Below are 27,978 nucleotides of genomic sequence, written 5' to 3' on the forward strand. Positions count from 1 at the left end.
GCAGATTTTGATCCATATGGTCACTGGTATGGACCCCCTCAACGTCCACAGCTTAAGTGTCCGTGATCAAAGAAAGCAATCCCCCATATTGCTCCCCATCTTTATTTTCAGTGCCTCATATCAGTCATCCATAGTTTAGTTCTCGTTGAGATGTGGAACACTGAGAGGAAAGTGGTCAGAGAGGTGGTCAAAAGGTCGACCATGACTATGAGAATTTTTCTTCTGATGAAAGACACATCCAAGCTGCCAACTTTCCAAAAATGTCCCGGAACCATGTGGAAAAATGGGTTATTATTGAGCTTTTTTCTCAAAATTGTGAAAGATTCAAGATTCAAAATCACTTCATTGTTCCCCGCAACGAAATTATTTTGTCCACGTAGTCACAAGATAACCAAAGCATATATGAACAGGACATAGACATAAGAGTAATAGGTTGTTTGCCAGAAAAACACACCACATCAGTAAATGAACACCATAGGCACAGTGAAGCATGGTGGTCACAGCATCATGCTTTGGGGCAATTTTACTACAGCTGAGGGCTGAGGGGCTTTAGTGAAAGTGGACGAAACAATGAATTTGACAGATCTGGTACAGATCTTTGCGATAGAGTGGGAATATATTCCCAAGTCAAATTCAAAAGCAGTTTATACTGCTACTACTATCATTTTGTCTATTCAGTATATTTTAACTTCGTTGCACATTTAATTTGTGCAACGAGGTAGTGTGAGATAGTTTGTTTTGGCTGCTAACCCTCCTGACAGATAAAACATTAGAGTTAAAACAAGTTCTGCACTGAAGCATTTCGTGAAGGTTTTCTGGCCTTAAGACACATGTTATCTTGATGTCTAGTGAACATACCTGTTAGTTTTCCCTGCAGCCTGCAATCAGTGGTTTGAGATGATAGGAACACGCCTGCAGCAGCAAAGCACACAGATACACCCAAGTTCTTTATAGTCAAATCATTAAAGATGCATGTCTTCACTGTACATGTGGTGACACATTAATGAGTCTGATGATTTTATACTGATAAACACACCCATTTTGAAAAGAAAAGCTGTATTTGTGAACTAATTGAGGATTTAATCTCCAGCTTCAGTTTTGGGTTATTTTTTCGCAATATTTGGAAAATCTCTCTCAAGATATCTAGAGGGTTCTTGAGGAACTTTGTTCCCTCTAAGACCCCTCTAGGGTTTTAACTCTACCTCTGAATAGTGTTACTGACCCGAAATCAATATAACCACATGCTCCTCCTCCTCTTATTGTCAGCTTTGTTTGCTCAAGATTGAACAGCTCATTGTGGTCAAACCAGTGGTTTACTCTTTAAGCCAGCATACCCCCCACTGAACACAATCTGCTGCTTTGTTTGTGCCTGCAGTGAAAAGGTGGTTTTATCAAAATTCTTTCCATGTATTAAACTGATCTGGCCCTGCAGCGTTTCCATCACCCTTAGTGCACAGATCGATAATGAAGTGAAGTGAAATTTTCTCAGACACACCCAAAACTATTACATTTTATGCTGTTTAACAAGGTCAGGTGTGTCTTCCCAGACTTGGCACAAGTTCACCATCTTTCCCCCCTCCTCCCCTGTATAAAAGTCAGAGACTCTCTGTACTCTACACTTTTTACTCTTCGGCTGAAGCAGAAAGACAGCTTCCTCATCCTCACCACAAATAAAGATGATGTCCTTCAGAACATCCAGGTCCAGCGGTGGAGCCTACATGGGCAGCAGTAGGTCCATGTCTGGAGCCATCGGAGGCTCTGTCAGAATGTCCTCCGGTAGCTCCTCCATGTCCATGTATGGTGGCAGCAGTGGTGGAGGTGGTGGAGCTGGCTATAGCTTCGGCTACGGTGGTGGTGCAGGTGGAGCAGGTGGTGCTGCATTCGGGTTTGGCGGCGGCAGTGACGGTGGCGTCGACAGCGGGAGCATCTCAGCCAACAAGAAGGTCACCATGCAGAACCTGAATGACCGCCTGGCCACCTACCTGGAGAAGGTGCGCAACCTGGAGACAGCCAACGCTGACCTGGAGCTGAAGATCAAGCAGTTCCTGCAGAGCAGGACAGCTACATCTGGCAAAGACTACAGTGCCTACTTTAAAACCATCGCAGAGCTCCAGGGAAAGGTAGGCTCAACTTTGCTTAGTCATGTGGCCACCAACAGGAAGATGTGTGCACTCTCAGCATCATCTTTATTTTCTTCTTATTTTCCTGTTAAATTAAATTGTTCATTAATGTGTTCTCTCAGTGAAGGTGTTTTTCAACTCTTTGGTCTTCACATTAAATTGTCACAGTAGTGTGGTCTTAATTTTAAGTTTGTTCAAATGGATGTCCATTTTCATCTTCCAGATCCAGGATGCCACCAAAGTCAACGGAGGCTTCTACCTCTCCATTGACAACGCCAAGCTGGCCTCTGATGACTTCAGGCTTAAGTGAGTGAATTACTTCTTTACTGATAAAAACTTCAGGTATCTCTTAAAACATTTCAAATTTCTAAAATAAATGAGATAGAGGTATAATTTAAGTCCTCCTAATGTTTCACAAAACATCATCCAGAAACTCCTTTGTCTCAGCTGTGTTTTGGATATAATATGACCTGGATAACTGAGAACCTTTGTGTTCCCTACAGGTTTGAGAACGAGCTGTCCATGCGCCAGTCGGTGGAGGCTGACATCGCTGGGCTCAGGAAACTCATGGACGAACTCACTCTGGCCAGGGCCGACCTGGAGATGCAGATCGAGGGTCTGAAGGAGGAGTTGATCTTCCTCAAGAAGAACCACGAGGAGGTCAGTGATCTCTTTTGATCTTTTGTTTAAGGGGTCTGGTTTGGGGTTCAATAGGATCTGGGCTGTTTAAATCACGTTAGAGTTTTGTCTCTGTATCTGTAGGAGCTGCTATCCATGCGGACCCAAATGAGTGGCCAGGTCAACGTGGAGGTGGACGCCGCTCCAGGAGAAGACCTCACCAAGATCATAGAGGAAATAAGGGAGCAGTATGAAGCTGTCAGCGCAAAGAACCAAAAGGAGCTGGAGGCCTGGTTCCAGGCCAAGGTGAGAACAGGATTGTTATTTCTACGTTGGTTTGGTGCACACAGAAAATTTCGAAAACTTTCTGTTAGATTAGTCGTTTTTGTGCTCACATATGACTTTAAAAACAAGAAGAAGAAGTCGCCATTATAACATGAATAAATAAAATTACTGCTATTGTTTTACTAAACTTAGTGTATTGTATGTAGTGTGGTTGAATAAATGAATAGTTCTGCATGTTGTGACCATGCTGTTGTTGTTCCTCCACAGTCAGACGAACTAAACAAAGAAGTCGTCACCAGCACAGTAACTCTCCAGACAACAAAATCAGAGATCTCAGACCTCAAACGAACACTACAGGCCCTGGAGATAGAGCTACAGGCTCAGCTCAGCATGGTAAACATAACAGCACAGAAGATGTCTTTTTTTATTCACTGTTTTTCTGAGACAACACACTAAAATAATGAGCCATCTCTCTATGTGCTGCAGAAAGCAGGGTTGGAGAGCACACTGGCTGAGACGCAGAACCGGTACTCCATGCAAATATCAGGTTATCAGAATCAGGTGAGCATGATGGAGGATCAGCTGACACAGCTGAGGGCCGACCTCGAACGTCAAGGACAAGAGTACCAGATGCTGCTGGACATCAAGACCAGACTAGAGATGGAGATTGCCGAGTACAGGAGGCTGCTGGATGGAGAAGCCTCTGTGAGGTGAGAAGTCTTTCTATTTTAAAAAAAAAAAAAAAAAAAAAAAAGTTTCAAATATTTAGACTGGAGTCTGACAGCAGGAGATAAAAAAATGTTATGCAAAGCATAGAATCACTTAACATTTTGTCAAATTTCATTTTTCAATGTGGCCATTGAATCAGCAATGACATAACAATACTGACAAGAACAGAACTGTGTCATCTGCATAAAGGTGGTGGCAAGAAAATTAAAGTGTATATTTGGATGAAAAAATATCTACAGATAACTGCCTTATATCAGAAAGCATCTGATAAAATGCTATGAAAGTAATTAAACTTTAAGAAAGATTGTGTTTTTTCCTTTAGACATTTCTGATGTTTGATGATTTATCCAATTTTAGTCTCAGGTATCTTTTGTTCTTTCTTGAGAAGCCACTGTGATGATAATATTATTTGAATTTAGCCATCAAATCTGTATCAAATCTAAATGTCCTGTTTGTCCTCCTGCAGCAGCAGCAACAGCAGCAGCATCAGCATTTCTGCCCCCCCTGAATCCTCCACATCCAGCACTTCTATAGTCACCAAAAAAATAATCATAACGGAGGAGTTGGTAGATGGAGAGGTGGTGAGCTCCTCCACAGAGACTGAGGAACTGCTCCAGGAGAAGGTTCTCTCAGAGAAACAAGAATAAAAATAAAAGTCTGCTGAGGTACATCAAAAGAAAACATTGTCTGTTGTGTCTTCTGTTCATTCTTCAATTCATTCTGAATTCAAGTGTCTGATGCTGCAGTTTCTGTAATGACCATCAGGTGGTGCATCATGAAGAAAGGATGCCTACTCTCATTTCAGTTCAGCATCAACATTCACTACTTTGACTTTTTAACATGAATTTTGAATTTCTAACATTATAACTAACAACTTTATAACTGGATATTAATAATAATAACAGGCTAGTCAATATTATCTTGGACGCAACATGTTTCTGTGTGATTGTCAGTGCAAAGAGGATGTGAGGTGAATGGAAGGGTGGAAAACAAAAAGACTGAATAAGATCAGGATGAACCAGTTGAGCAAATGGGCTCATAGTGAAGCTAAGTGGAAAAACAACAACTGTGAGGCAAAAGAATAAATCACAATGTCAGAAAAGTGGCCAATTAAGAGGCAGCGTGCAAAATACAGCCAAAGATTAATGGGATCTCTCCGGAAACAAAAACTGAAAAAAGTTGGATGCAATAAAGTTACACCAGCAGAGTACACACAGTCCAACTATGTTTCTGTGGGACCTCTTCTCTGTTTCCTTCCGTCATTCATTCACTTGCAGAGGTTTCAGAGAGTGGTCTGTAATGAATATCAACATTCAGCGGGACAAAGACAAAAATGTTGTTATTTTACAAAAATATCCCAGACTTGCAAAATTCCAAAATATGCTGCATTTTCTTCTCATGTCAAAACTGTGTTAGGTATCCACAAAATTGGGTGACATTATTAGAAAAAGAGGACACACATTTTAGACCCTGCAGGATCTTTGCATTCCTTTTAGCTCACGTGCGCCACCTAGGATGGAAGGCTTTTGTCTTTGCCCATGTCTAATACTAGACACATCTCCACGTTCACTTCACTCAAATACATAAAGCAGAAGAGAGAGTTAATCTTCCACTTTGTGATACACTAAACTAACCAGCAAAGATTTGCATGTGGCGTTTGTGTTGATACCCCAGGTCGTAAAAACAGGTTTATTGTGAGTAAAACACCCAACCAGGGCAGGAAGCAGAAGAAATACCAGTCAGTCTGTTGCAGAGCATGTCACACTCGACGAGTACTCCTCCAAAACTTTATCATTAACTTAGCCTTAATCCAGCATTCACAAGTTACTCCTGGAAAACGGCTCATGAGCAAACAGATCACTAACCTTTACTCACCTCAGTCTTCACTACACAAACAGTCTTAGTCCTTAGTCCTAATCAGGATTGTTTAGAGCAAAAACAATCAATTTGCCGTGACGGGTTTATACGAACTAAGATGACTTCGTCAAATTAGATAAAGATTCTGTAGTATCAGTCAAGTGCTGTGGAGGTGGCGTGTCTGCATGCTGGTGTTTTACTAAGAAAACATTTCAAACACAGGATTTTACTTGTTTTATCTTTTCACTTAACTACATTAAGTGTGTAAAAACTGCTTTAATCCGTCTCAGTGTTGAGGGACAGGATCAGCCAGTCACTCGCATTGCAAAGAACCTGCTTTTGAACATGTAGATGTTAGATAACCTGAGTCAAAAGAAAAACAAAGTGTCGTTCAGGAATGCATGTTATTTTACTGCCACACTGAACAGGTTTTTCTGACACGTATGTACACGCACACACGCACACACGCACACACGCGCACACACACACTGTCCAAAAAACCTTCCTCGCGTACGAATTACTTTTTTACCACCTATATTTTCTTGGTTTCATTTTAAAAAATGTCCCCTCCTACTTTCATTACAGAAGTAGTGGCCTAGAGTGAAGAGCATTTCATTGTTTGGTTGCACAATACGAGAGCAGAGAGGGCCCACACAACACACAGGTGAGAAACAAGAGACAGGCTGGGACATGACGACAAGAATCTCTGTGTCTCTAAACAGAGGAGGGTCCCAGTGTCAAATCAGAATGAGATTAGAAAAAGAATAGATTTCACTGGAGAGGAAAACATATTGATGGAGTCACTTCAGAGACATTTTCAGATAAGATGTGATGCTGACGGCGGTATCATGGTACGCCATGTGTGTACTTTAAATTCCTGTTCTGTTTGTCATTCTCCTGCCCCCAGGCAAGCAGGCCACCTGAACCCCTCCCCCACTTTCAAGAGGCATAAAAGCAGCTCACTCCAGCCTCCCCTGCATTCTCTCCTCGTCTCCATCCAGAGCAGGCAAAGATCTCCACCATGTCTTACTCTAGAAGCGTGAGCTACTCCAGCGTGGCCCGTCTGGGTTCCGGCAGATCCCCCAGCGTGTACGGTGGTGCCGGAGGAGCCGGGGTCAGAATCTCCAGCATGAACGCTGCAAACACCTTCTCCTCCCGAGCAGGTGCATCTGCTTCATCCTCAGGAGGCTTCAACCTCGCCGATGCCATCGACATCTCTGACAACAAGAAGATGGCCATGCAGAACCTGAACGACCGTCTGTCCACCTATCTGGAGAAGGTGCGCAAGCTGGAGGCCGCCAACGCTGACCTGGAGCTGAAGATCAGGCAGTTCCTGGAGAGCAAGACCAAACCCACAGGCCACGACTGCACTGCACACATGGCCGTGATCAGCAACCTGCAGGACCAGGTGAGGCCAGGCTCTGGTTCTAAGCATTTTTTTTTTGTTATTTTATTTTCTGTGGCATTGGTACAGATGAGAGCAGAGGCACAAAAGAAATGTGAGGCGATGTCAAAGTACTAAGAAAGATGCCTCCATTGTCTCGACACAAAGATTGTAGGCAACTGAAACTGAATCCCAGCCTTCAGGCCTGTGGCGTGAGCCACTGTTTCCTTTAGGATGCAGGTGCAGCCACACCCAAAGCACAGTGAGGTTTTACATGAGGACTGAAACAAAGATGGGAATTTGACTTTAATTTGCATATTTTTATCTTTTATTCAACCAGTTCTACAACGCACGACCAAGTAGAACTGGGGCAACCAATTCCAAAATAAAGTTTACTTCTTACTTTACTTAACATTTCCTTATTTCATGATAAAACTGCAGCCACGCCCAGAAGCTCAAGCTTGTTACAATTTCAGGATTAGACATAATGCTTCTACAAATCTTTAGATTTAAGACTTACTGAGCTTAACTTCTTTTATTTTCAGCTCTTCATCGCCACCCGCTCAAATGGATCTCTGTACCTGGCAATTGATAACGCCAAGCTGGCTTCTGATGACTTCAGGGTCAAGTGAGTTTACATTTCCCTGTTGGTTTAAACATTTTATTTACTATTATTGTTGGCCTTATTGTATGCCTGTATAATTTTATTTAATTGCTGTGTTCCTGAGTGTTCGGTCAGTCCCTAAATACCTAGCATTTTAAGTCATCTCTTAACATATGCTACCTTAAGCCAAGCTAAGCAGCAGCTCAACTTAATAACCTGATGATCTTAAAAAGCATTAGATTAATTCTGAATTCAGTCCTAATCTTAACAGCTCGGGGTAGATATTCTGAAAGATTTTGTTTAACTTTAATCAACTAAAGCTACATGCTTGTGATTGGAGAACAATGGTAGTCTTGTTTAAAACAAACCAATGGCAACTGTTGGAAGAGACCATCCACACCAACCCTTTGATTAAGAGTCACAAACCGCATAACTACTAAAGGTCCTAAAGGAATAAATATGAATGGAAGACAGTCTCTCTGAAACTTAGCTGTTTTCGGTTGGTGTGCAGGTACGAGAATGAGCTGGCCATGCGCCAGAGCGTGGAGGCTGACATCACCGGGCTGAAGAGGGTCCTGGATGAGCTGACACTGGGAAGATCTGACCTGGAGATGCAGATCGAGGCTCTGAGGGAGGAGCTCATCCAGCTCAAGAGGAACCATGAGGAGGTGAGCATGAAACTATGAAAGAAGGATGGCATTAAGCAAAGCTGATTTACAATAACTGGAGACATTAATGAATTTGTTGTCAATCTCGATGTGCTCTACAACAGGACCTTCTGGCTCTGAGGTCCCAGATGAGTGGTCAGGTGAACGTGGAGGTGGACGCCGCTCCTCAGCAGGACCTGTCCGCCGTCATGGCTGGAATCAGAGAACACTACGAGACCGTCACCGCCAAGAACCGCAGAGACCTGGAGGCATGGTTCCAGGCCAAGGTGAATATTGCAACTTAAGAGACGGAGGTACCCAGTGGTCATAATAGGAACTACACTTGAAGTAAAAAAAAAAAAAAAAAAATTGAATGACTAAACAGTTTAATTACTTTTTTAATGACGACAATCCAACTTTAAAAAAATTATTTGAAGGAACAGTAGAGTGTCATCTGTGTATGTGTTGGTTTATGAGCTTTCTTAAGTTGATGAAGTCTTAAGTTTTCTGACTTTTTCCTGTTTTTCTAGTCTGAAGACCTCAACAAGGAGGTTGCTGTAAGCACAGAGATTCTTCAGACGTCACGCTCTGAGGTCACAGAGGTCAAACGCTCAATGCAGAGTCTGGAGATCGAGCTCCAAGCACAGCTCAGCATGGTGGGTTTCAACAACTTCATGGACGGTTTTCTTCAGTGACGGATTCTCTGAATATACTGATGCAGTTCCTTCTCCCCTTTAGAAAGCGTCTCTGGAAGGAACCCTTGCCGACACCCAGGGCAGGTACGCCAGCATGCTGGCAGGTTACCAGAGGCAGGTGACAGCTCTGGAGGAACAGCTGGCTCTGCTGAGGGGTGACCTCGAGCGTCAAGGACAAGAGTACCGGGTGCTGCTGGACACCAAGACCAGGCTGGAAATTGAGATTGCAGAGTACAGGAGGCTGCTGGATGGAGAGCTGACCAGGTGAGCCGACAAGCCCAAACTAGGATAACATTATAATCAATCAAAAATTAAGAGTCAGTAGTCAGTATTATGTACCTGTCATCTGTATATTTGTATATTCATTACTGAAATTACACAGATAGGTGAATAATTGTGGATTTTCTTTTCCTAGCACAACCACCACTACAACCCGTAAAGTGGTGATTGTCACCCAAGAGATCACCGAAGACGGAAAGGTCATCTCTGAATCTTAGTAGATGAAGTCAAGCAAGAAACATCCGTCAACAGAAGCTAACCGTTCTCAGAATTAAACAAATAAAACATTTCTGAAGAACTGCCCATCATGTGTGTTTGGTGTTTCGTTGTCTTTATATAAAATGGTATTTTAATCATGAACCAAAATAAGAACTTGAATGCAAGGTATTTCTGACTGTTAATTTAACAACAGTGCAGAGAGTTAAATGTGAAAAACTATAAAGCTGCTTTCAGTAGGACTTTTCCTCCAAGAAAAGTTAGAGACACAAAGACATTTGAAATGAACTTCAACCTAATAAAAACCTAACAAACATATCTTTGGACTGTGGAAGGAAGTTGAAAACTTAATTTAATTAAAGGCAGATAAAATAGGAGGAATTCCATGCTTTATCTTGAAATGCAAACCATTTAAACATCAGTAACTAAACCCACAGAGTCTGACTGGATATCTGTTGCTGCTTCTGAGTGGATTAGCAGGACAGGTCTATTGTGACAACAGGGGGCCCCACGTGAAACAGGACATTTAGAAAATTAACAGCATAAAAAAATCAAGTGTGAGATTTAATTTGCTGATTTAACTTTGAGCTGTTTTATTTCCACATTCTGGTTGTCAACAGGTCCTAACTCTGATCTGAGGGGTCTCAAGAAAATTTAAACACATACATTAAATGGTGAACTAAGCTCTTTGTGTTACAATCTAAATAGTATATAAACAATATTTTTTTTAATTTTCCTCCAAAATTTAAATTTGATTAAATGCACATTTACATGAATCCAACACATTTTAGTGAAGGGATAAATCGAGGTTAGAGAAGCTAACAGTGCAGCTCGCTCTCATCAACCAACTACTGAAGCCAAAATGACTGGTGATTCACTGTCCCTACTACATTTAGCTATGTTTAAAGGTAAAAGTATGTATGTTTATGGCAGTTGGACGTCCACCGTACTGTTGCACGTTTTAACCTGTATTAATTGAATAGCTTAATATTGAATGCAAAATGATAATAATAATGTATTTTTACAAAACGCACCTATAATTGGAAGGGGGCCCCTACATAATCTCTCCATCAGTTTGGTGGGTCCCTGGCCTGAAAAGCACTAAGGACCCCTCATCATTCTTGTAGTGTTTTGTCAGTACTGTTGGTTTCTCTTATTAAAATATGAATATGTTTGTGTGAATAAAGGTTCCTTAAAAAGGAGATGTGAAACTGGATTTGGAACAAGCTGAGACTTCAGAATTCAACATAAAACAGTTAACTCATCCCATCGTGAAATCATCTCATCGTGACTACATTGGAGCTACTGATGGGATCCCGTCTTCAGTTGATCCTTGCAGACGTTAGGACTTTCTGAGACACAGTCTGGAGACACATGGGCCCCAGGCTCTGTGATACACAGAAAATAAACCTACCCGACCTGCAGGACCTCACCTGTTTGCTCTCCGGGCCCATGAGACCTGCCTCCTTTGGAGAAATAACAGGAGCCGACCGCAAAGCAGCTCTTCACTCGCCTCTCACAGCTGACAACCAGCAGCCATGACCTCCTTCTCCACCCACAGCAGCTACATGGTCACCCCCATGAGGAGCTCCGTCCACTGTGCTCACCGGGTGGGTGCTGCTGGCAGCGTGTATGGAGGAGCTGGAGGATCTGGAGTGCGTGTCTCCAAGGCACCCAGCTCAAACTGGACAGAACACGCAGAGATGAGCGGGAAGGCCACCATGCAGAACCTGAACAACCGTCTGGGCTCCTACCTGGAGAAGGTGCGGAGCCTTGAGGCGGCCAACACTAAGCTGGAGCTGAAGATCAGGCAGTACCTGGAGAAAAGAGTCCATTTAAAGCAGGACTTCACCAGCTTCAACGTCCGCATCAAGGAGCTGCAGGAGCAGGTGAGAATACTCCAGGTAGTAGGTGTCCACAAGGCCAGTCCTGTGGATTAAAGGTCAGGCAGGTTGTGTCTTTTCTTATTGAAGAGAATTTATCGGCACATAAAAATACACATATAACAACAATAAAAAGGCTTGGGATCAAAAGAACACCACAGCAACAAAGGTGATGAATATGTAAAACACTGATACATAAGATATGATTTCATCAAAGAAGAAACTAAATGGGACATATAAATACAACACATGATAGATAGTTAAAGCAGTTTATATTACATATTATAGCGCTATTTCCATCTCACCAACTTATTTCTAACAAGTTGGAAGAACAACATTTCCAACTTATATTGATATTAAAGAGTGAAACTAGAGGGTTTGTTGTGTTTTTGTACTTTTAAGAAACAAACATTGCATTCAAGGGTTTCAGTGTTTTGTTTTGTTTTTTAAATTAAAACTTAGATCTCAAGTTTCTTCTTAAAGACCCTGTGCTCATGTTGGGCTGTGTTTAAATGTCACTTCCATATGGGAAGGTTAGTCAGTGATCACAGAGCCAATATTTGCAGTGGACGATGTTTGAGATGCAAACAATCTGTCAACATCAGGGGATGGAAACAGAGTGCAGAGTAGACAAACTGGTCTGTTAATGAAAGGGTGGGGGTGTTAGGTGTCAACAGTTGGTATCAACTACGACTCATGTGACCAATGATACACAATGCTTCAAGATCGACATCTTGAAGCATTGTGTATCATTGGTCATTTGTGTCGTAATGTTGAAATTTGAAATACTGAATTTAATGTTTACTACTAATATTTAAGGTCTTTAATTTAATATATAAGTAGCGTATTTAAACACTCTCACCATATGGATCCCATCTGCCAATGAAAGCCCTGTTGTTGAGGTTTTTCAGTGGCCAAAAAATGTTTTAAAATCCTTGTTGAACATTGTAAATAAAGGAATAAAGTTAAAGTAAAATTCAACACGATAACTATTTGCTTAAAAAAAGTTTATTAAAATTTGCGGGGTTTGGAGCCACCTGGTGGCCACAAGGTACCACACTCAGACCTACTGTTTTCTTGGTTTGTTTTTTTTTTTGTTTGTTTTGGTTTGTAGATGTTAAAGTTGCCCCAATTTAAATCAAATAAAATCAGTTTATCAAACAGCAGTTTTTTTCCTCCTCTGCTCAGATTATCACCGCTTCTTGTGAAAACGCAGCCCTCATCCTCACCATTGACAACACCAAACTGGCCACCGATGACTTCAGAGCCAAGTGAGTGAATTTATGCTTAGTGTGCCTTCTTAAATCCACTGCTTTGTGAGTTTGTCCTTTTAAAGTAACACTTAGGTGAGATTGTGACATTAATTTTAAGGTTTGAGAGTGAGCTGGCCTTGCGTCAGTTGGAGGAGGCAGATGTCACCATGATAAGGAGAGCCTTGGACCTGGAGCCTCAAAGGCGAACCCGCATGGAGCTGCAACTGAAGAGTCTGAAGGAGGAGCTAATACAGCTGAAGCACAACCACAAGCAGGTGAGACCCAGTACCAGACAGACACAAAACCAGGAAGTAAAAAAGGCAGCAGTGTAATCATGTCTTCTTGCAGGACCTGTTGGCTCTCAGGGCGCAGATGGGGGTTGATGTGAATGTGGAGGTGGACGCTGCTCCTCAAGAGGACCTGTCCACCGTCCTGGCTGAAATGAGAAAACACTACGAGAATGTCACCATCAAGAACCGCAAAGAGCTGGAGGCATGGTTGCAGGCCAAAGTGAGAACACAGAGACCAGAACCTGCTCACTGCTGCCCCCTACAGACAAACACCACAACCGCAACCACAGCCACCACTTTTTCTACTGTTTCTACATTTTACTGCTGTTTTAAGTTTTATAAGCTTTTTCTATGGTTAAGTTGAAAATAATTTTCTTTGGTCATATAAACATTTCTTCAGTTTACACATTCTGTTTACTGTTTAGTTTACATAATAAAATAAAATAATGACAAAAGTCCTCCTCCTCGCCCCCCTAAATGATTTCTGTCTTATTATCTGAAACTGAAGTCCTCATATAGTCCTCATATGCTACCAATAACAACACTAATACCTCCCATCCACAGATGATGGAACTGGACACAGTGCAGGAAGAGAGCACAGAGACTCTGCAGGCGTCCAAGTCTGAGGTTGGACAGTTCAGACGAACTCTTCAAAGTCTGGAGATCAAACTGCAGGCAGAGATCAGCCAGGTGAGAGAAAATGTGATTCGTGATAAGTGTATTCTTCTGCATTCAGTAAAATATAAAAATAAACCCATAGAAAACATTAAAAACAGAACAGACCCTTCCAACGCCTACATTGTTTTTTTATAGCCTTTTTATAGTCATTTTATACGTTTTATTTAGCTTTCATGTTTTCATTTTTCATTTTTTCATGTTTTGGAATATTTTTTCATTTATTTCATTACAAATCTTTAGTTAAGACAGAAATATTTTGGTATTGATCAATCTGCTGCTTTGTTGTTAAAATACTGTGAAAGCTGCGAAGAGAAAGAGATGGTCACCTTCCTGTTGACTCTGTCCTCCATCTTACAAAAAGAAAGGCGCGGTGGAAGCGACTCTGGATGAAACTATCAGACGCTACGGAGTCATGCTGGCCGTGCACCAGGAGCAGGTGACGTCTCTGGAGGAGCACCTGTCTCAGCTGAGGGCAAACCTGGGCCAGCAGGGCCATGACTTCAAGGTGCTGCTAGACATGAAGACCAGACTGGAGATGGAGATCCGCGAGTACCGGAGGCTGCTGGAAGGAGAGGCCACCAGCAGGTAAGACAGACAGATTCAACCAATGAGCCTGAAGCTAGAAGGTGACGAGCGACTTATCTGTTCTGTCTTCTGATTGGCTTACAGTGTCTGCACCTCTCCCACCACCACCACCACCACCACCACCAGACTGGTGGTGTCAGTGGTGGAAGAGGTGGTTGATGGGAGAGTGATGTCCTCCGCATCCTCTTCGTCATCCTCCTGCTCCTCCTCCGGCTGAACAGCTGCAGACGACCACAGGTTGACAAGTTCAAATTAAGAAAGCAATAATAAAACCAATAAACAATAAACCAACAATAATAAAACCAATAAATGCACAAGAGAATGATTAAATTGTTGTATATTGAAAGAAAAAATCCAGTGCACTCCAATTTCCAGTTCTGACTGACTTATTGACAATTTTTATACTGAAAAGATCAAATTAATTTGATATTTTACTGATTTGACACAATATTTTTCATTTAATTATTGTATTTCTATATTTATAATATGCTGAAGGATCGTCAAGTGTGTTTTGTAAAAGAAGAAATAAAATAAAATTCACTACAGCTTTGAGGCACAAAAACATCTAGTATAATAGCACACAGTACAGCTGTTAGCTGCAGTTGGTCATTAAGTTAGTGTTAAATAACATGTTCAACTATCAGCTATTATTACTAGTTTTTATTTTTAATACTTAAGGTGCATTTTGTTATAAATAAATGTGTATTTTTGTTGTATTTTTAGAGGTTTTACATATATTAGCAAGATAGGTTGAAGCATAAAATAAGCAATTATAATATTTGAATACAGGAGAATAAAACAACAATTAAAGTTACTGCAATTGTTGGACTTAAATCTTGGAAAAGTCTAAGAAAAGAACCAGATAATGATAATGAACTGGTCATTTTCTTTCTCATTTGTTTCAGCAGCATCTTCGAAGCCACCAAGACATCACCTGTAAAAAGTAATCTGACCAAACCAGGACCAGATCCAGATCCGGATCCAGTAAATCGAATCTGTCTGCTTTTAATTAAAATGAAGTTATATAGTCTGTGGCTGCTGAGGTTGTATTTCACTCCCGAAATGTGTAATTATTTATTCACTAGGCGATGAGGAAACTATTTGTCTATATTTGATAATGTCTGACAGAATATTAAATAAGACAGTAAATAAAAAGGTTTTGTTCACCGTTGTCCATATTAGAGCTCATGATCAGCAGGGGCAGCATCTGGGTTAAAAACAAGATAAAGAAACATTAAAAAAAAAAAAAAAAAAAAAAAAAAAAAAAAAGACATAGGAAGAAGAAAATTATTCCAAAAACTTAATAAAGTTTCATTACCTCATGCATCATCTTCGACTGCCACCAGCTTATTTCAAATTTTGTGATCAGTACGAATAATCAAACAAAGTTAGCAGTTACCTTTGAACAGGTACCTTTGGGCTCTAAAACTTCTGCCTCCCCCACCCAGATATTTATGCGTGGGCCTGACACTACACAATTTTAATACTTGTAATGTAACTGTTATGTGGATTAAGAGACCCTGGTGAGGATATGCAGTAATAGAAGATGGGTTGAGATGAGGTGTTGCACAACACTGCCTCCAGGTGACACGAGCGAAGACTGCAAACGCATAGTCACAGCTGTCTTCATTTTACTGAACTAAAAGTAGTAATACTCCACTGTAGTAATAATTCACTATAACAACACTGCGAGGTTTTGCACAAATACCAGAAACAAATGCAATTAAAGGTCAAAAAGTAGGCGTCATGCTGTGATTTTATGGATTACTGACAATTAATAGAAATTTCAATAGGCTCCTGAGTGCCGACTAATGCTTCATTCATAAAATAGTTATTTTACAGTATTTTACAGGTTAGATGTGTTTAAAACATAGACTGTAAAGTTAAAATAATAATTTTTGGCAGGTTGCAGGTGGAGAGCTTTTATTTCTGAATAAGGGCGGTGAATTCTGTCAAGGTGGAAAGTGTGAAGTCAACATTAGTGAGTTGCAGATAGAGTTGGAGAAGAGAAGGGGAGATAAATATCAGGATAAAGACATATTTCTGCTACTGTCTTTAAACTATTTCACCATGACATTTATTTAAGAATGCATTCGTGGACAGATAACATTACCTTATTTCTTTACACATTCAACAAGCAAATGTGCCATCTTTCAACCTTTAAAACAGTTGTTACTTGTGTATGAAGGAAGCTAAAGTTACACTATATTGACATATGTATTCACTCACCCATCCAAATATCTGAATTCAGCTGTTCCAGTCATTTCCACAGGCCACGGGTGTATAAAATCAAGCGCCTATTCATGCAGACTGGTTCTACAAACATTAGTGAAAGGACGGTTTGTGCTCAGGAGCTCAGTGAAATCCAGCGTAGTACCATGATTGATAGGGTGCTTCCTGTGCTACAAGTCCAGTCGTGAAATTTCCTCTCTACGAAATATTCCACAGTCAACTGTCAGTGGTTTTATAACAACGTAGAAGTGTTTGGGCAACAGCAACTCAGCCATGAATTGTCAAGACACGTAAAATGACAGAGGTCACCAGCCTTCTGCAGACCTCCAAAGTTAATGTGGCATTCAGATTAGCTCAAGAACAGTGCGTAGAGAGCTTCATGGAATGGGTTTCCATGGCTGAGCAGATTCATTGAAGCCAAACATCACCAAGTGCATCAAAGCATTGGATGTAGTGGTGTTAAACACACCGCCACTGGACTCTAGAGCAGTGGAGACGCTCTCTTAAGTGACGAAACACCATCCTACATCTGGCAAACTGATGGACCAATCTGGGTTTGGCGGTTACCAGGAGAACGGCACTTGTCAGACTGCACTGTTTTATGTATGAAGTTTGACGGAGAGGGGGATATGTTGTGGTTTTGTTTTTAAGAAGCTGGACTCGGCCCCTTAGTTCCAGTGAAAGTAACTCTGAATGCTTCAGCATCCCAAGAGATTTTGGACAATCCCATGCTCCCAACTTTATGGGAACAGTTTGGGGATGTTCCATCTCCTTCCTGTTCCATCATGACCGTGAACCAGTGCACAGAGTAAGTTCCATCAAGACATGGATGAGCAAGGTTGATGTGGAAGAACTTGACTGACCTGCACAGAGTCCTGACCTGAACCCGACAGAACACCATTGAGATGAATTAGAGCGAAGACTGCGAGCCAGAACTTCTTGGCCAACATCAACGTCTGACCTCACAAATATGCTTCTGGAGGAACGGTCAATAATTCCCATAAGCACACTCCTAAACCTTGTAGAAAGCCTTCCCATGAAAGATGAAGCTGTTCTAGCTGTAAAGGGTGTGCCGACGTCACATTAAACCCTATGGATTAAGAATGGGATGTCACTTCAGTTCATATGCGTGTAAAGGCAGGCGAGCGAACACTTTTGGCAACATACTGTAGCTTTGTGGGTGGCAGTAGCTCTGGAGGTAGAACTGTCGCCCAATAAACGAAAGGTCAACTGTATTTTACCACCACCAGGGTGTGACTGTGAGAGCAAACGACTAATGCATTCATCTGCATGCTCTGTGAGCATCTCATGAATAAAGCGCTATATAAAACCAATGCATTATTATTATATAGCATGCTAACATGGATGTTGGTTTCTTTTGGCCCTTAATGTTTCTTTTAAGCTGCAAAAGGAGGCAACGGAACATAAAATCTGTCTAAGTAGCCTCGATGTCTCATAAAGTCACATTAGAAGCTCATATTAGTTTAATGTAGTAGCAGTTAGCTTAACGTCCAACGAAGTCTACCAGTTTATGGCATCTTCATTATGAAATTAATCATTTTCTTTCTTTTCTTTCTGCTGTGAATCTACAGGACACAAGTGTAACAAATCTAACAAGGGCATACGATTGTATAACTACACAAAACATATTCTTACTTATTTATTTTCGTTTACATACCTGATGAGGTGAGCTAATATTATTTTAAGGGCTCACTTGAGGGAGGTGAAGCATGTGAGTTACTGTTTTTGTTTAATCTTCATCGTCAAGTACGTTTCTATGTTGCATGTTTTTTACGTTAGCGCCTTTGTGCTCTGTGGGAGAGGTAATAAAGACACTTGAGAGCAGTGATATGATCTCCTCCCTCCTTCTCAAAAAATAACATACAGAAGAATTATACCGGTTACACAGGTGTTAGGTGAAGCAAAAAATTCAACAACATTGACAGTTTACATAGTATTAACTATAGTGTCTTTTTTTCATTTCTTTATTTTTAGCTCCAGCAGCTAACAGAGCCTTCTCCCATGAGTATATATACGTGGATTAATTAGAAAACACAAATCAGTTTTTCCTAATATCAAACTAATGTAAGTTAATCAAACGTGTAAAAAGTTGAAGTGCACAGCACAGGCCTTTGTACTGTTGGTGCAGGCAATGTCAGGAAAAGTGAGAAAAAGGAGTTTCGCCACACTGACAAAACAGAATTGAATAGCTTAGGTCATCAGGTTTGTAATGTAAGCTAATACTAACTTCTATCAGTAAGACTAGCTTAAGTGGCAAACTGCAGTTTCTACTGTAGAAACTTAGCTGATTCCAAATGTAGAAACTTGTCAGCAAGGGCTTAAAATCCAGTTTGACAGTCTTTGTTTGGCAGGTTGTCATTTAGTCTAAATCATGTTACTTCTTTAATAAACTGTCAGCTGATTATTGAAAGAGCTGCTGCTGTACTCCTCTCCATCTGGTTAATTACGGGTGAGCAGAGCTGGAAACGAGCTGTGACCCGGGTTAAGTTTGCAGAAAGATCGGGTCGATGTTCAAGGCGGATCGGAGATGACAGGTGAGCGATTGTCCATCACGGCTGTCATTGTCGAAGCACAGTGAATGAGTTGCAGTGTTGGGCGTAGAAACAGGTCTGTTAACATTCAACTATGGCAGCAGGGCAGGCAGGCAGGCGGTTTCAGCAGGATTTTATTGAACCCATCTTGTGAAAAGGGAATGTTTGTAGAGTTAATCAGGGCGTGATCAGCTGTTAAGCCTCGCTGATGAGTGATGGGACGGTGCGAGCTGGGTGTGTGGTTTCATTCGAGCTGGAATGAGGAGAAGAGGTCATGAATGCTCCGCGCTCAAAGTTTTCAAACAGGGGATTTATGGAGGAAAAGTAGAGGGGATGCAGAATGTTCTTATTTAACCGAAAATTATTGTAATGTAAATGCACCCTACATATTGGGTCAATAATGATGATTGTGTAGATCTAATGCACACAAGCAGATTAGAGTTGACATATGCACAGGCTGCAATCACTGCTGCAGGAGTGTTTCTGTCATAAAATGAAAACATCCGCTGGGCTTAGTTATTTCAGAGCTGATAAGCCGTGTTATCTCACTGTTATCTCTGTCTCTGCACATCTCCACAGAATTACAAGAATTCAGTCACTTTCCATGTTCACTTCAGTGCAGATAACTTTATCTTATCTGCTTTTTCTGTGTACTAATGCTCATAATCTTTACCCGTGTGTACATTCAGGACTGACGCCTACTCTATACCCTAATCTCTGCCCCATTACATAAAACACAATTCTGTGAACACACAGCGGCAAGAGGTGAAAAAAGATAAGCCGGCATGGAAACGGTGTCACTTTGATGTTTTAGATCAGTGTGGAGTTTAGGGCAGCCGTCGCCTTTTAATACAAGTCCGTTCTAAATCCTCAATGAGTTGCACTGACACTGGAAACGAGGTTAAAGGAGTGCATGGATTTTTCTCTTGTGCTACAACTCAGTTACTCATTTGCACAACTTTATTAAATCAAATTTACTAATGTCTGAGGAAGCTTGAACTGAAGCAGCATTCAATCTGATGTTCTGCAGGATGTGTGATTTAAACTACGGTCCTTAACCATCTGCTGCACTTTGTGAAATTTGAAACTCACTCTCCCATTTCACGGGAGTTTGCTCACATTTACATGAGCTTTCACTTAAGCCCTGAAACTTTAAGACGTTAAATCTGCGTGAGGGGCCATGATGTCTTAATTAAACTTTACCCTACTGTTCTGACAGCTCTGCTTAGCAATCTTTTTACTAATTATCCTTTAAAGGTCACAAGATTCCTGGGGGTGGCTGAGACTTATTTGTTGCCATTGATCGATAGAGCCCGTTATTGTTTTCCTTGACCATCCCTGACACGCCTCATGTAGCCTGCCCTGCTGCGCTCATACTTGGCCCCCAGCCTTGCCTGCCGTGTCGGTATGTGTTGAGTGACTAACTGCTCCCTGAGCTTTAAATAGGAGGAGGGACACGCTGCTCTTCACTCTCCTCTCTGTGTCGTCTCCAGCCACAGCAGAACCACAGCATCTATCATGGCCAAAATCATCTCTACATCCCACTCCATCAGGACCTCCAGGGGGGCCTCCAGCAACTCCATGGCCGGCCTCTGCGGCGGTCCTCGGGTGTCAATGAGGCCTGGCAGCGTGTATGGTGGGGCCGGAGGCTGTGGCGTACGCATCTCCTCCTCATCCTCCATGGGAGGAGGCCTTGGCGCCTGCTTCGGTGGTGGCTACTCGTCCTTCGGCAACGTCAGCGTGTGTGGCGTGGAAGACAGCATCATCGGCAACGAGAAGTTCACCCTGCAGAATCTGAACGACCGTTTGGCCTCATACCTGGCCAAGGTGCGCGCTCTGGAGCAGGCCAACGCCGAGCTGGAGCTGAAGATCAAGCAGTTCTTGGAGAGCAAGGTCGGCCCTGCAGCCAGGGACTCCAGCGCCTTCTTCGCCACCATCGCAGAAATCACCGCCAAGGTAAAACCCTAATCCTCATTCGGCAGGTGTAGGCAAAAATATATAAACCACAGTTATAGTTTAAAGCAACACAAGAAGATTTTGCACATCAAACCCAAAGAGATCCCTCTGCTAATCTGTTTTTATGTTAATTCTAATATGACGTTTGAGTTTATTCTCTTCTTTATAAAGTTTGTTACAACTTAGCAGCGTTGAAGGAAGTTTGAAGTACCAAACAGTGATGGTCGAATTAACTTCCTTTCTGCAGATTCAAGAAGCCATCAAAGTCAACGGAGCCGTCCACCTGAGCATCGACAATGCTCAGCTGGCTGCTGAAGACTTCAAGACAAAGTGAGAACCAGTAACTATAGAGGCAGAAATATTCCTTTATAAACCACCACCAACCAAAGATAATTAGACTGTTGATAATTAGACTGTTGTCGGAGAAACCACAAGAACATAGATTCAGGCGATAAGAAACATGAGTGACAGTTGAGTGACTAATGTAAGTGTAGTTCTGAGGTTAGATTGAACGTAGAGATTAACGGTCGTGTCTGATCGTGCAGCTCAAGGTTCCACTGCCTTAAAAATCTGAGACGGTGCTTTGGCTCTGACTCGGTTGCAGAATCATGTATATAATGTGTCACTGATTTTAGGGGCAGACAGAACTAATCATTAGTTTAATTTCTGATGATTCTCTCGTGCTCCTTTTATTGTCTTTATTCATGCGACGGTTGATATTTATGGTCTCACCTGTCACCTTCCGTCCGCAGGTACGAGAATGAGCTGTGCATGCGTCAGTCAGTTGAGGCCGACATTGCCGGGCTCAGGAGAGTCCTGGACGACCTCACTCTGGCCAGGACCGACCTGGAGATGCAGATCGAGGGCCTGAAGGAGGAACTGATCTTCCTCAAGAAGAACCACGAAGAGGTCAGCTGAGCAAACCAGCAAATAACCTGTGGAGTTTCTACAAAAAAACAGTGTTTTCTCTAGAAAACTAATCGATTTGTCCATTGCAGGAGCTAGCGGCCATGCGAGCACAGATGACCGGCCAGGTTCACGTGGAGGTGGACGCCGCACCAGCAGAAGACCTCAACAAAATCATGGCTGAAATCAGGGAGCACTATGAATCCGTCACCGCCAAGAACCAGAGAGAACTGGAGGCCTGGTTCCAGGCAAAGGTGCCATAATGACATCACTTCCTGCTGACTTCACCTTCACGTTGTAGCTTTGCGTGGACTAAAGTGTGTGTTTCCTGTTGCAGACAGAGGCGCTGAACAAGGAGGTTATCACTCAGACCACCACGCTGCAGACATCCAGGACAGAGGTCACAGAAGTCAAACGCAATCTGCAGTCTCTGGAGATCGAGCTGCAGTCCGTGTTGAGCATGGTGAGCATCACATGAGCTTTCGGTTCATCTGCTCTAAATTCTCTGACCTGAGTGGACCATGCTGGCAGACTTTGTGTTTTGCTTTGCTTTGCTAATTTAATTTTACTGTGCAGAAAGCGTCTCTGGAGGCAACCCTCGCTGAAACAAAAAACCGCTACTCTGCAAGGTTGTGTGGATTCCAGGCGCAGGTAAGACTATGAGTGAGCCGATATGACACAGATGCCAAGCAATGAGAGCATGGAGCTTAGTTTCACCTGTGAACGTGTCTCGGCCTGCAGGTGACGTGTCTGGAGGAACAGTTGGTGCAGCTGAGGGCCGACCTGGAGCGCCAGGGACACGAGTACAGCATGCTCCTGGACATCAAGACCAGGCTGGAGCTGGAGATCGCAGAGTACAGAAGGCTTCTGGACGCAGAGGGCGCCACCAGGTAAGGCTGAAACAGATTTAGTCGATGCTCCTGAAGCTACAAGGAGACGTGGAGACTCAGCTGTTCTGTCTTCTGAATGGTCCGCAGTGTCACCGGTTCCGCCTCAGGCAAGAGGGTCGTAACAGTGGTGGAAGAGGTTAACGGGAGGACGGTCTCCACCACCTCCGCTTGATCCTCTTCGGTATTGGCCCCGCTGAGGAGCTGCAGACGACGACAGCCAATCAGAATCACTGTGTCTTCTTCCCCGTCAGAGAATCTGTCGTGACAATAAAATGAGAGTCCACATCAGTACCAAGTGTGTCTGTCTTCATTTACTGAGGTTCAACTAATCAGTCAGTGGTTCCCAGTCAGTCATTAGATATTGATCCACAGAAAACTAGAGGCTACAGCTGAGTCTTAATGAAGACAGAGAGAAAAGAGAGTTGATATAATGAATGATACTCAGTAAAACTGAATTGAACTGAAGCTGAAACAGTGACCAGTTCAAACTCAACCAAACTCTACAATAAACACTGACACTGAATAAATGAAACGTTCTATCTGAGGTGTAACTCCAACCACGCTGCCGTGACCAGTGTCTGACTTTCAGCTGGTTTCATTGACAGTGCTGCCCTCTGCTGCTCATCAGTGACTTCGACACCTCCAGAGCTTTAATTTCCTTCCAGACTCAATCTGTGATTTATTGGGTTTGGAGCTTGTTGGCTCACTCAAACAATTCAAACTGCTTTTACACTGATCAGCCACAACATTAGAACCACTTACCAATCTTTCCTGCTTCTAACACATAAACTTTGAGGACAAAATGATCATTTGCTCCCTAATATTCTCATTTGACAAAGCATAAAGAACACAAGTGAAAACTGATGTATTCAAATAGAATAGTCACGCATGAAATCCTCCTTCATGACTGTTATAATGCTCAGTTTATGTTGAAACAACATAAACAACACAAACCATTTCTAAAGCTTTGGGACTCACAGTGAGAGCCTTTATCAACAAATGGCGATAACATGCAACAGTGGTGAACCTTGAGTGGCTGACCAACCAAAATTACCCCAAGAGTGCGGCAACGACTCATCCAAGAGGTCACAAAAGACCCCACAACAACATCCAAAGAACTGCAGGTCTCACTTGTCTCAGTTAAGATCAGTGTTCATGACTCCACCATAAAAAAAGACAAAGGACAAAAATGGCCTGCACGGAATACTTCCAAGACAAAAATACTTTGTGGACTGATGAGACAAAAGCTAAACTTTTTGGAAAATGTGTGTCCCATTACATCTGGCGTAAAAGTAACACTGTTTTTCAGAAAAAGAACATCATAGCAACAGTAAAATATGTTGGTGGTAGTGTGATGGTCTGGGGCTGGTTTGCTGCTTCAAGACCTGGAAGACTTGCTGTGATAAATGGAACCATGAATTCTGCTTCTACCAAAATATCCTGAAGGAGAATGTCCAGCCATCTGTTCATGATCTCAAGCTGCAGTGAACTTGGGTTTTGCAACAGAGTAAAAATAAAAAACACATCAGCAAGTCTGACCACCTTGGAATGGATGAAGGAAAAACAAAATGACGATTTCGGAGTGGCCTAGTCAAAGTCCTGACCTGAATGCTATTGAGATGGTTCATGGGAAACCCATTTATTTGTGAATGTTTTGAGTTTCCTGTTTTAATTTGTCAAGTTCCTTGGTTTCCTGTCTGTTGTCCCTCCTTGTGTTTTCCTTTGATTGCTTATTGGTTGAAATGTTTCTCTTTTTGTGCTCCACCTTCATTAGTTTCACCTGTGTATCGCCATCCCTCTTCCCCTGCGTGTATATATAGCCCTGCCTTTTCCCTTGTTCTCTCTTACATCGTTTTAGTTGGTCCCTATCATCCTGTCTCTGTGTTCCTGTCCTATGTTCCTGTCCTATGTTCCTGTGTGGCACACCAGATTTTCTTTGATTTTTGGATTATCCTGCCTTCCACAGCGCCTTTTGTGTTGTTATATACTTCTTCTGTTAAATGTATTAAATACTTTTATTTGGAACCCCGGCCTTATCACCATTTTTTCGTCCTGCGTTTGGGTCCACATGTCCCTCATCCCATGACAAAACTTTCCAATGCGGCTGAATTACACCAATTCTGCAAAGATGAGTAGGTCAAAACTCCTTCACGGTGCTGTAAAAGACTCACTGAAAGTTTTTACCAAACCATTGATTGCATTTGTTGCTGCTATGGTTGGCCCAACCAGTTATTAGGTTTATGGAGCAATCACTTTTTCACAGAGGGCCATGTAGGTTTGGATTATGTTTTTTTCTTAATAATAAAACCTTCATTTAAAAACTGCATTTTGAATTGACTTGTGTTATCTTTCACTAATATTTAAATTTGTTTGGTGATATGAAACATTCAGGTGTGACAAACGTGCAAAACTGTATTGAGTTAAACTCTAAGGTGTTTGTTACTTGGCCTAGCTCACTGTCATGGGGTGTCAAAATAGAAAATATGATACATCTGACACTTTTATAGGAAGAGGGACTGGCACTGAAACTGAAAGTTTCTGTGGCAATAAGTACACACTCCTCAACTTTAATTTATTACTTGGCGCCAGAGTGTCTCACAAAATGTACCCAAAAACATATCGTCTCTCTTAAATGTTCCTTCCGAGATTTATACCTACAACCACTGTCTTAAAGATGTAAATTATTAAAAGAAATTCAGGCTCCGTCTAATTTTACAGCTGCTCCAACAAAGAACGCGTAGAACTCAAACTGACGCTATAAACAAGTTTTCACAAACATTTTATGAACAAACATTCAAATCAACACACGTCAACATCCAATAAAGTCTGCTGCTCTGGAAGAACTTAAAGTGATTGATAAGGCTGCTGATCATTAAGCGAGTGGTTTCTGCAGTAACTGGCTGAGTCAGGCTGAAATGCTGAACTCACATCTATAGTATTTCTTCTTCATCAGTCAAACGTGCACACACACACGCAAGCCTCGGGCAGCTGTCAAAGCTGCCGCTGTTATATAAGACTGCTGTTGAGTTACAGACTGTAAATTTTATGATCTGATACAACGCCGATGGCTGATTCTCATCTGACAGCGTAGAGAGGAAAGAATGCAGCAGCTACACTCAGTACAGACTTCAACAGCTCTTTAATAGCAGCATATTTAGCAGTGTGTAGTTTAAAAGACACTGACTAGTGCTCTACTAATAAAAATGCATCGTGCATCAGCAAGAAAAGAATCTTGCCAGAAGGACTTTCCAATCAGATTCAGAGGTGTAGTGTAAACCATTGGTAATCTGATCAATAGGTTGTTTCTCTCTCATTGGAATAAATCCACTTTTTCTGCACGTTTGCCCGAGGTGGAGTTAACATCAGGTTTAAGTTCCCACGAAGGTCAGAAACACAAATAATGACAAAAATGTGAATCTACACGGAAGGCGACGCTGGAAATGTGGCTCCACCTTGGTCTTCTCCTTCTATTGAATGAATTTAGTGTTGTCTGTAAAGCTTTTTTTTTTGCATGTAAATATAATATGTATGTTAACAGATATTTTATTTATTTATTTGAACGATTCGTTTCAACAACGATTCAATTCGAGGACGATTTTGGTTCATTTAGAACGATACGATCCGAATCGATTCAATAACTTTTTTTTAAATTAAATTAACTTAGGAGTGGCGGGCCGCAATTCTTATAATAATAGCCGCAGCTCCTTCAAATTTCTTTTCTTTCTTTCTTTTCTTTTTTTTTAATTGACGCAAATACACCACAGCTGCATCTATCCACCTTCATTCACTTTCAGTCACGCACTGCGTTGAGTACTCGCGACTACTAAGGTAAACAACAGATAACTATCATGCTCAGTATCTACTCTTTGCGGTTCTTAATCTACCCGTTACCGTCACTTTGTAAACGTTCTCAAGTGTCTCGTTCCGCTAGACGGCGCTCGGTTTGCGAATAAAGAACGAGGTTATTATGGCCCAGAAGTTTAACACCACAGGTCTGTTTCTGTTTATTATCTCCTCTTTTGAGCGCTGACATTCTCACTACACGCTGGTCTGTTGACAATATCACATGATGGTAGTGACTGACGCTGCACGGTAAATTATCCGACGTTTCATTGAGTTGTTTCTTTTTGTTCAGGTCACTGTGTGTCACTCAGTGCATTTACATGCACGTGAAAAAAAAAAGAAAAAAAGGAATTATTGCCCTAATCGGACAGGAGAACCTAAGTGCATGTAAACACGTTACTCTGATTAAAATCGGAGTTCTCATTATACGATTGAGACACCCAGAAAATGCGATTGGAATTCGATTTTCTCCATGCATACGGATTTTTTCCATGTATACGGTAACTGCAGTTTTCAATTGGATTGAAAACTGAATCGTTTGCGCATGCTCCACAACCACTAGGCTGGTGTGTGACCCCGGAACAAAAACATCCAAGACAGCCGGTTGCAGCAGAAGAAGAAGGTGAACAGAGCCGCTTGAAGAACCGCCTTAGGGATATCGCGCATCTTATCTGCACCAGAAGTAGCGCGAACATTACATACGAGATTAAAAAAAAATGTACTATTATTCCTTTGGTTGCTGTTTGAAATGTTGGTCTACCGCAAGAATGAGATTTGTTTATTTTATGACGTGATAGGTCAACCGGAAAGCCAGCCGTAACGTGGTATTAACCTGCTGAAAAGACACATATCGCCACCTAGTGGGGAGGAGGAGGAGGACATGTTCCCAGCAGTTATTCGATTTTCTTCCGCTGCATGTAAACTGGGACAAGGACTGTAGTCAGAAAGTCGAATTTTGAGCATAGCTTGGTTAAGCTCTGCGGTGTCTCCTCTGGGTTTCTTCAGTCAACCAGAACAGACAATCAGTTGGTCAAAACAACCTTCATGTTTCAGTTTTGAGGTCACAGCTTCCGAGTCGTCTGCACACATAGGAACTTATTAATACTAATTTATTATTGAATGGTAATGGACGAGCTTCAGTCTGTAATCTGCAGCCTCACCAGTAGATACCTCTGAAACCTCCAGTTGACACTATAGCTGAATTTCCATACACTCCCTATCCAAAAAAGCGTTGAATAAGGTCAGCTGGACTTGTAGAATTTCTTGAAGACGTTTCGCCACTCATCCGAGTGGCTTCTTCAGTTCTGATAAACCAGTGGGAAATTGAGGTTTAAATAGGAAAAACTCTGTGGGTAACACCCACCAGGAACTTGCTTGACCAGAAACTGGGGTCACTAATTACCATAATGACTGATACTTACCTGTCCTTAAATGGGGGGAACTGTGTGCCTAGGCTAACTTATCCTATGAATAGAG

The 27,978-nt window shown here is 42.0% G+C and overlaps 4 protein-coding genes across 6 annotated transcripts; all 4 read left to right on the plus strand.

The window, feature by feature from the left end:
• The first annotated feature begins 1,613 nt into the window (after positions 1–1,613).
• Positions 1,614–4,433, plus strand: LOC124997653 (keratin, type I cytoskeletal 13-like). Of its 2 annotated transcripts, none has more exons than XM_047571541.1 (7): positions 1,614–2,120; positions 2,344–2,426; positions 2,624–2,780; positions 2,883–3,044; positions 3,291–3,416; positions 3,510–3,733; positions 4,222–4,433. In XM_047571541.1, the coding sequence occupies exons 1-7, from the start codon at positions 1,677–1,679 to the stop codon at positions 4,397–4,399; spliced, it is 1,374 nt and encodes a 457-aa protein (XP_047427497.1). In that variant the 5' UTR covers positions 1,614–1,676; the 3' UTR covers positions 4,400–4,433. The 2 variants fall into 2 exon arrangements, with proteins under 2 accessions (XP_047427497.1, XP_047427496.1); XM_047571540.1 differs by having other exon boundaries at positions 1,615–2,120; positions 4,219–4,433.
• A 2,145-nt stretch (positions 4,434–6,578) lies between these two features.
• Positions 6,579–9,521, plus strand: LOC124997660 (keratin, type I cytoskeletal 13-like). Its single transcript, XM_047571552.1, has 7 exons — positions 6,579–7,017; positions 7,539–7,621; positions 8,109–8,265; positions 8,370–8,531; positions 8,775–8,900; positions 8,983–9,203; positions 9,355–9,521. The coding sequence occupies exons 1-7, from the start codon at positions 6,631–6,633 to the stop codon at positions 9,434–9,436; spliced, it is 1,218 nt and encodes a 405-aa protein (XP_047427508.1). The 5' UTR covers positions 6,579–6,630; the 3' UTR covers positions 9,437–9,521.
• Positions 9,522–9,924: 403 nt separating this feature from the next.
• LOC124997658 (keratin, type I cytoskeletal 13-like) lies at positions 9,925–15,278 on the plus strand. Of its 2 annotated transcripts, none has more exons than XM_047571550.1 (8): positions 9,925–11,323; positions 12,506–12,588; positions 12,689–12,845; positions 12,919–13,080; positions 13,425–13,550; positions 13,900–14,123; positions 14,208–14,360; positions 15,032–15,278. In XM_047571550.1, the coding sequence occupies exons 1-7, from the start codon at positions 10,973–10,975 to the stop codon at positions 14,338–14,340; spliced, it is 1,236 nt and encodes a 411-aa protein (XP_047427506.1). In that variant the 5' UTR covers positions 9,925–10,972; the 3' UTR covers positions 14,341–14,360; positions 15,032–15,278. The 2 variants fall into 2 exon arrangements, with proteins under 2 accessions (XP_047427506.1, XP_047427505.1); XM_047571549.1 differs by having other exon boundaries at positions 9,927–11,323; positions 15,029–15,278.
• A 5,085-nt stretch (positions 15,279–20,363) lies between these two features.
• Positions 20,364–22,947, plus strand: LOC124997656 (keratin, type I cytoskeletal 13-like). The gene is made up of 8 exons (XM_047571545.1): positions 20,364–20,863; positions 21,111–21,193; positions 21,616–21,772; positions 21,862–22,023; positions 22,107–22,232; positions 22,346–22,420; positions 22,511–22,659; positions 22,747–22,947. The coding sequence occupies exons 1-8, from the start codon at positions 20,426–20,428 to the stop codon at positions 22,829–22,831; spliced, it is 1,275 nt and encodes a 424-aa protein (XP_047427501.1). The 5' UTR covers positions 20,364–20,425; the 3' UTR covers positions 22,832–22,947.
• Positions 22,948–27,978: the final 5,031 nt, after the last annotated feature.

This window comes from Mugil cephalus, chromosome 20 (assembly GCF_022458985.1).
Source record: "Mugil cephalus isolate CIBA_MC_2020 chromosome 20, CIBA_Mcephalus_1.1, whole genome shotgun sequence".
NCBI classification, from domain to species: domain Eukaryota; kingdom Metazoa; phylum Chordata; class Actinopteri; order Mugiliformes; family Mugilidae; genus Mugil; species Mugil cephalus.

Coding starts and splice junctions, on each gene's coding strand:
- LOC124997653 (XM_047571540.1), top strand. CDS start 1,677: ATGATGTCCTTCAGAACATCCAGGTCCAGCGGTGGAGCCTACATGGGC. Junction 2,427..2,623: donor TCTGATGACTTCAGGCTTAA/GTGAGTGAATTA, acceptor TGTTCCCTACAG/GTTTGAGAACGAGCTGTCCA. Junction 3,045..3,290: donor AGGCCTGGTTCCAGGCCAAG/GTGAGAACAGGA, acceptor GTTCCTCCACAG/TCAGACGAACTAAACAAAGA.
- LOC124997660 (XM_047571552.1), top strand. CDS start 6,631: ATGTCTTACTCTAGAAGCGTGAGCTACTCCAGCGTGGCCCGTCTGGGT. Junction 7,622..8,108: donor TCTGATGACTTCAGGGTCAA/GTGAGTTTACAT, acceptor GTTGGTGTGCAG/GTACGAGAATGAGCTGGCCA. Junction 9,204..9,354: donor CTGGATGGAGAGCTGACCAG/GTGAGCCGACAA, acceptor TTCTTTTCCTAG/CACAACCACCACTACAACCC.
- LOC124997658 (XM_047571550.1), top strand. CDS start 10,973: ATGACCTCCTTCTCCACCCACAGCAGCTACATGGTCACCCCCATGAGG. Junction 11,324..12,505: donor TCAAGGAGCTGCAGGAGCAG/GTGAGAATACTC, acceptor TCCTCTGCTCAG/ATTATCACCGCTTCTTGTGA. Junction 14,124..14,207: donor GAAGGAGAGGCCACCAGCAG/GTAAGACAGACA, acceptor ATTGGCTTACAG/TGTCTGCACCTCTCCCACCA.
- LOC124997656 (XM_047571545.1), top strand. CDS start 20,426: ATGGCCAAAATCATCTCTACATCCCACTCCATCAGGACCTCCAGGGGG. Junction 21,194..21,615: donor GCTGAAGACTTCAAGACAAA/GTGAGAACCAGT, acceptor TTCCGTCCGCAG/GTACGAGAATGAGCTGTGCA. Junction 21,773..21,861: donor TCAAGAAGAACCACGAAGAG/GTCAGCTGAGCA, acceptor TGTCCATTGCAG/GAGCTAGCGGCCATGCGAGC.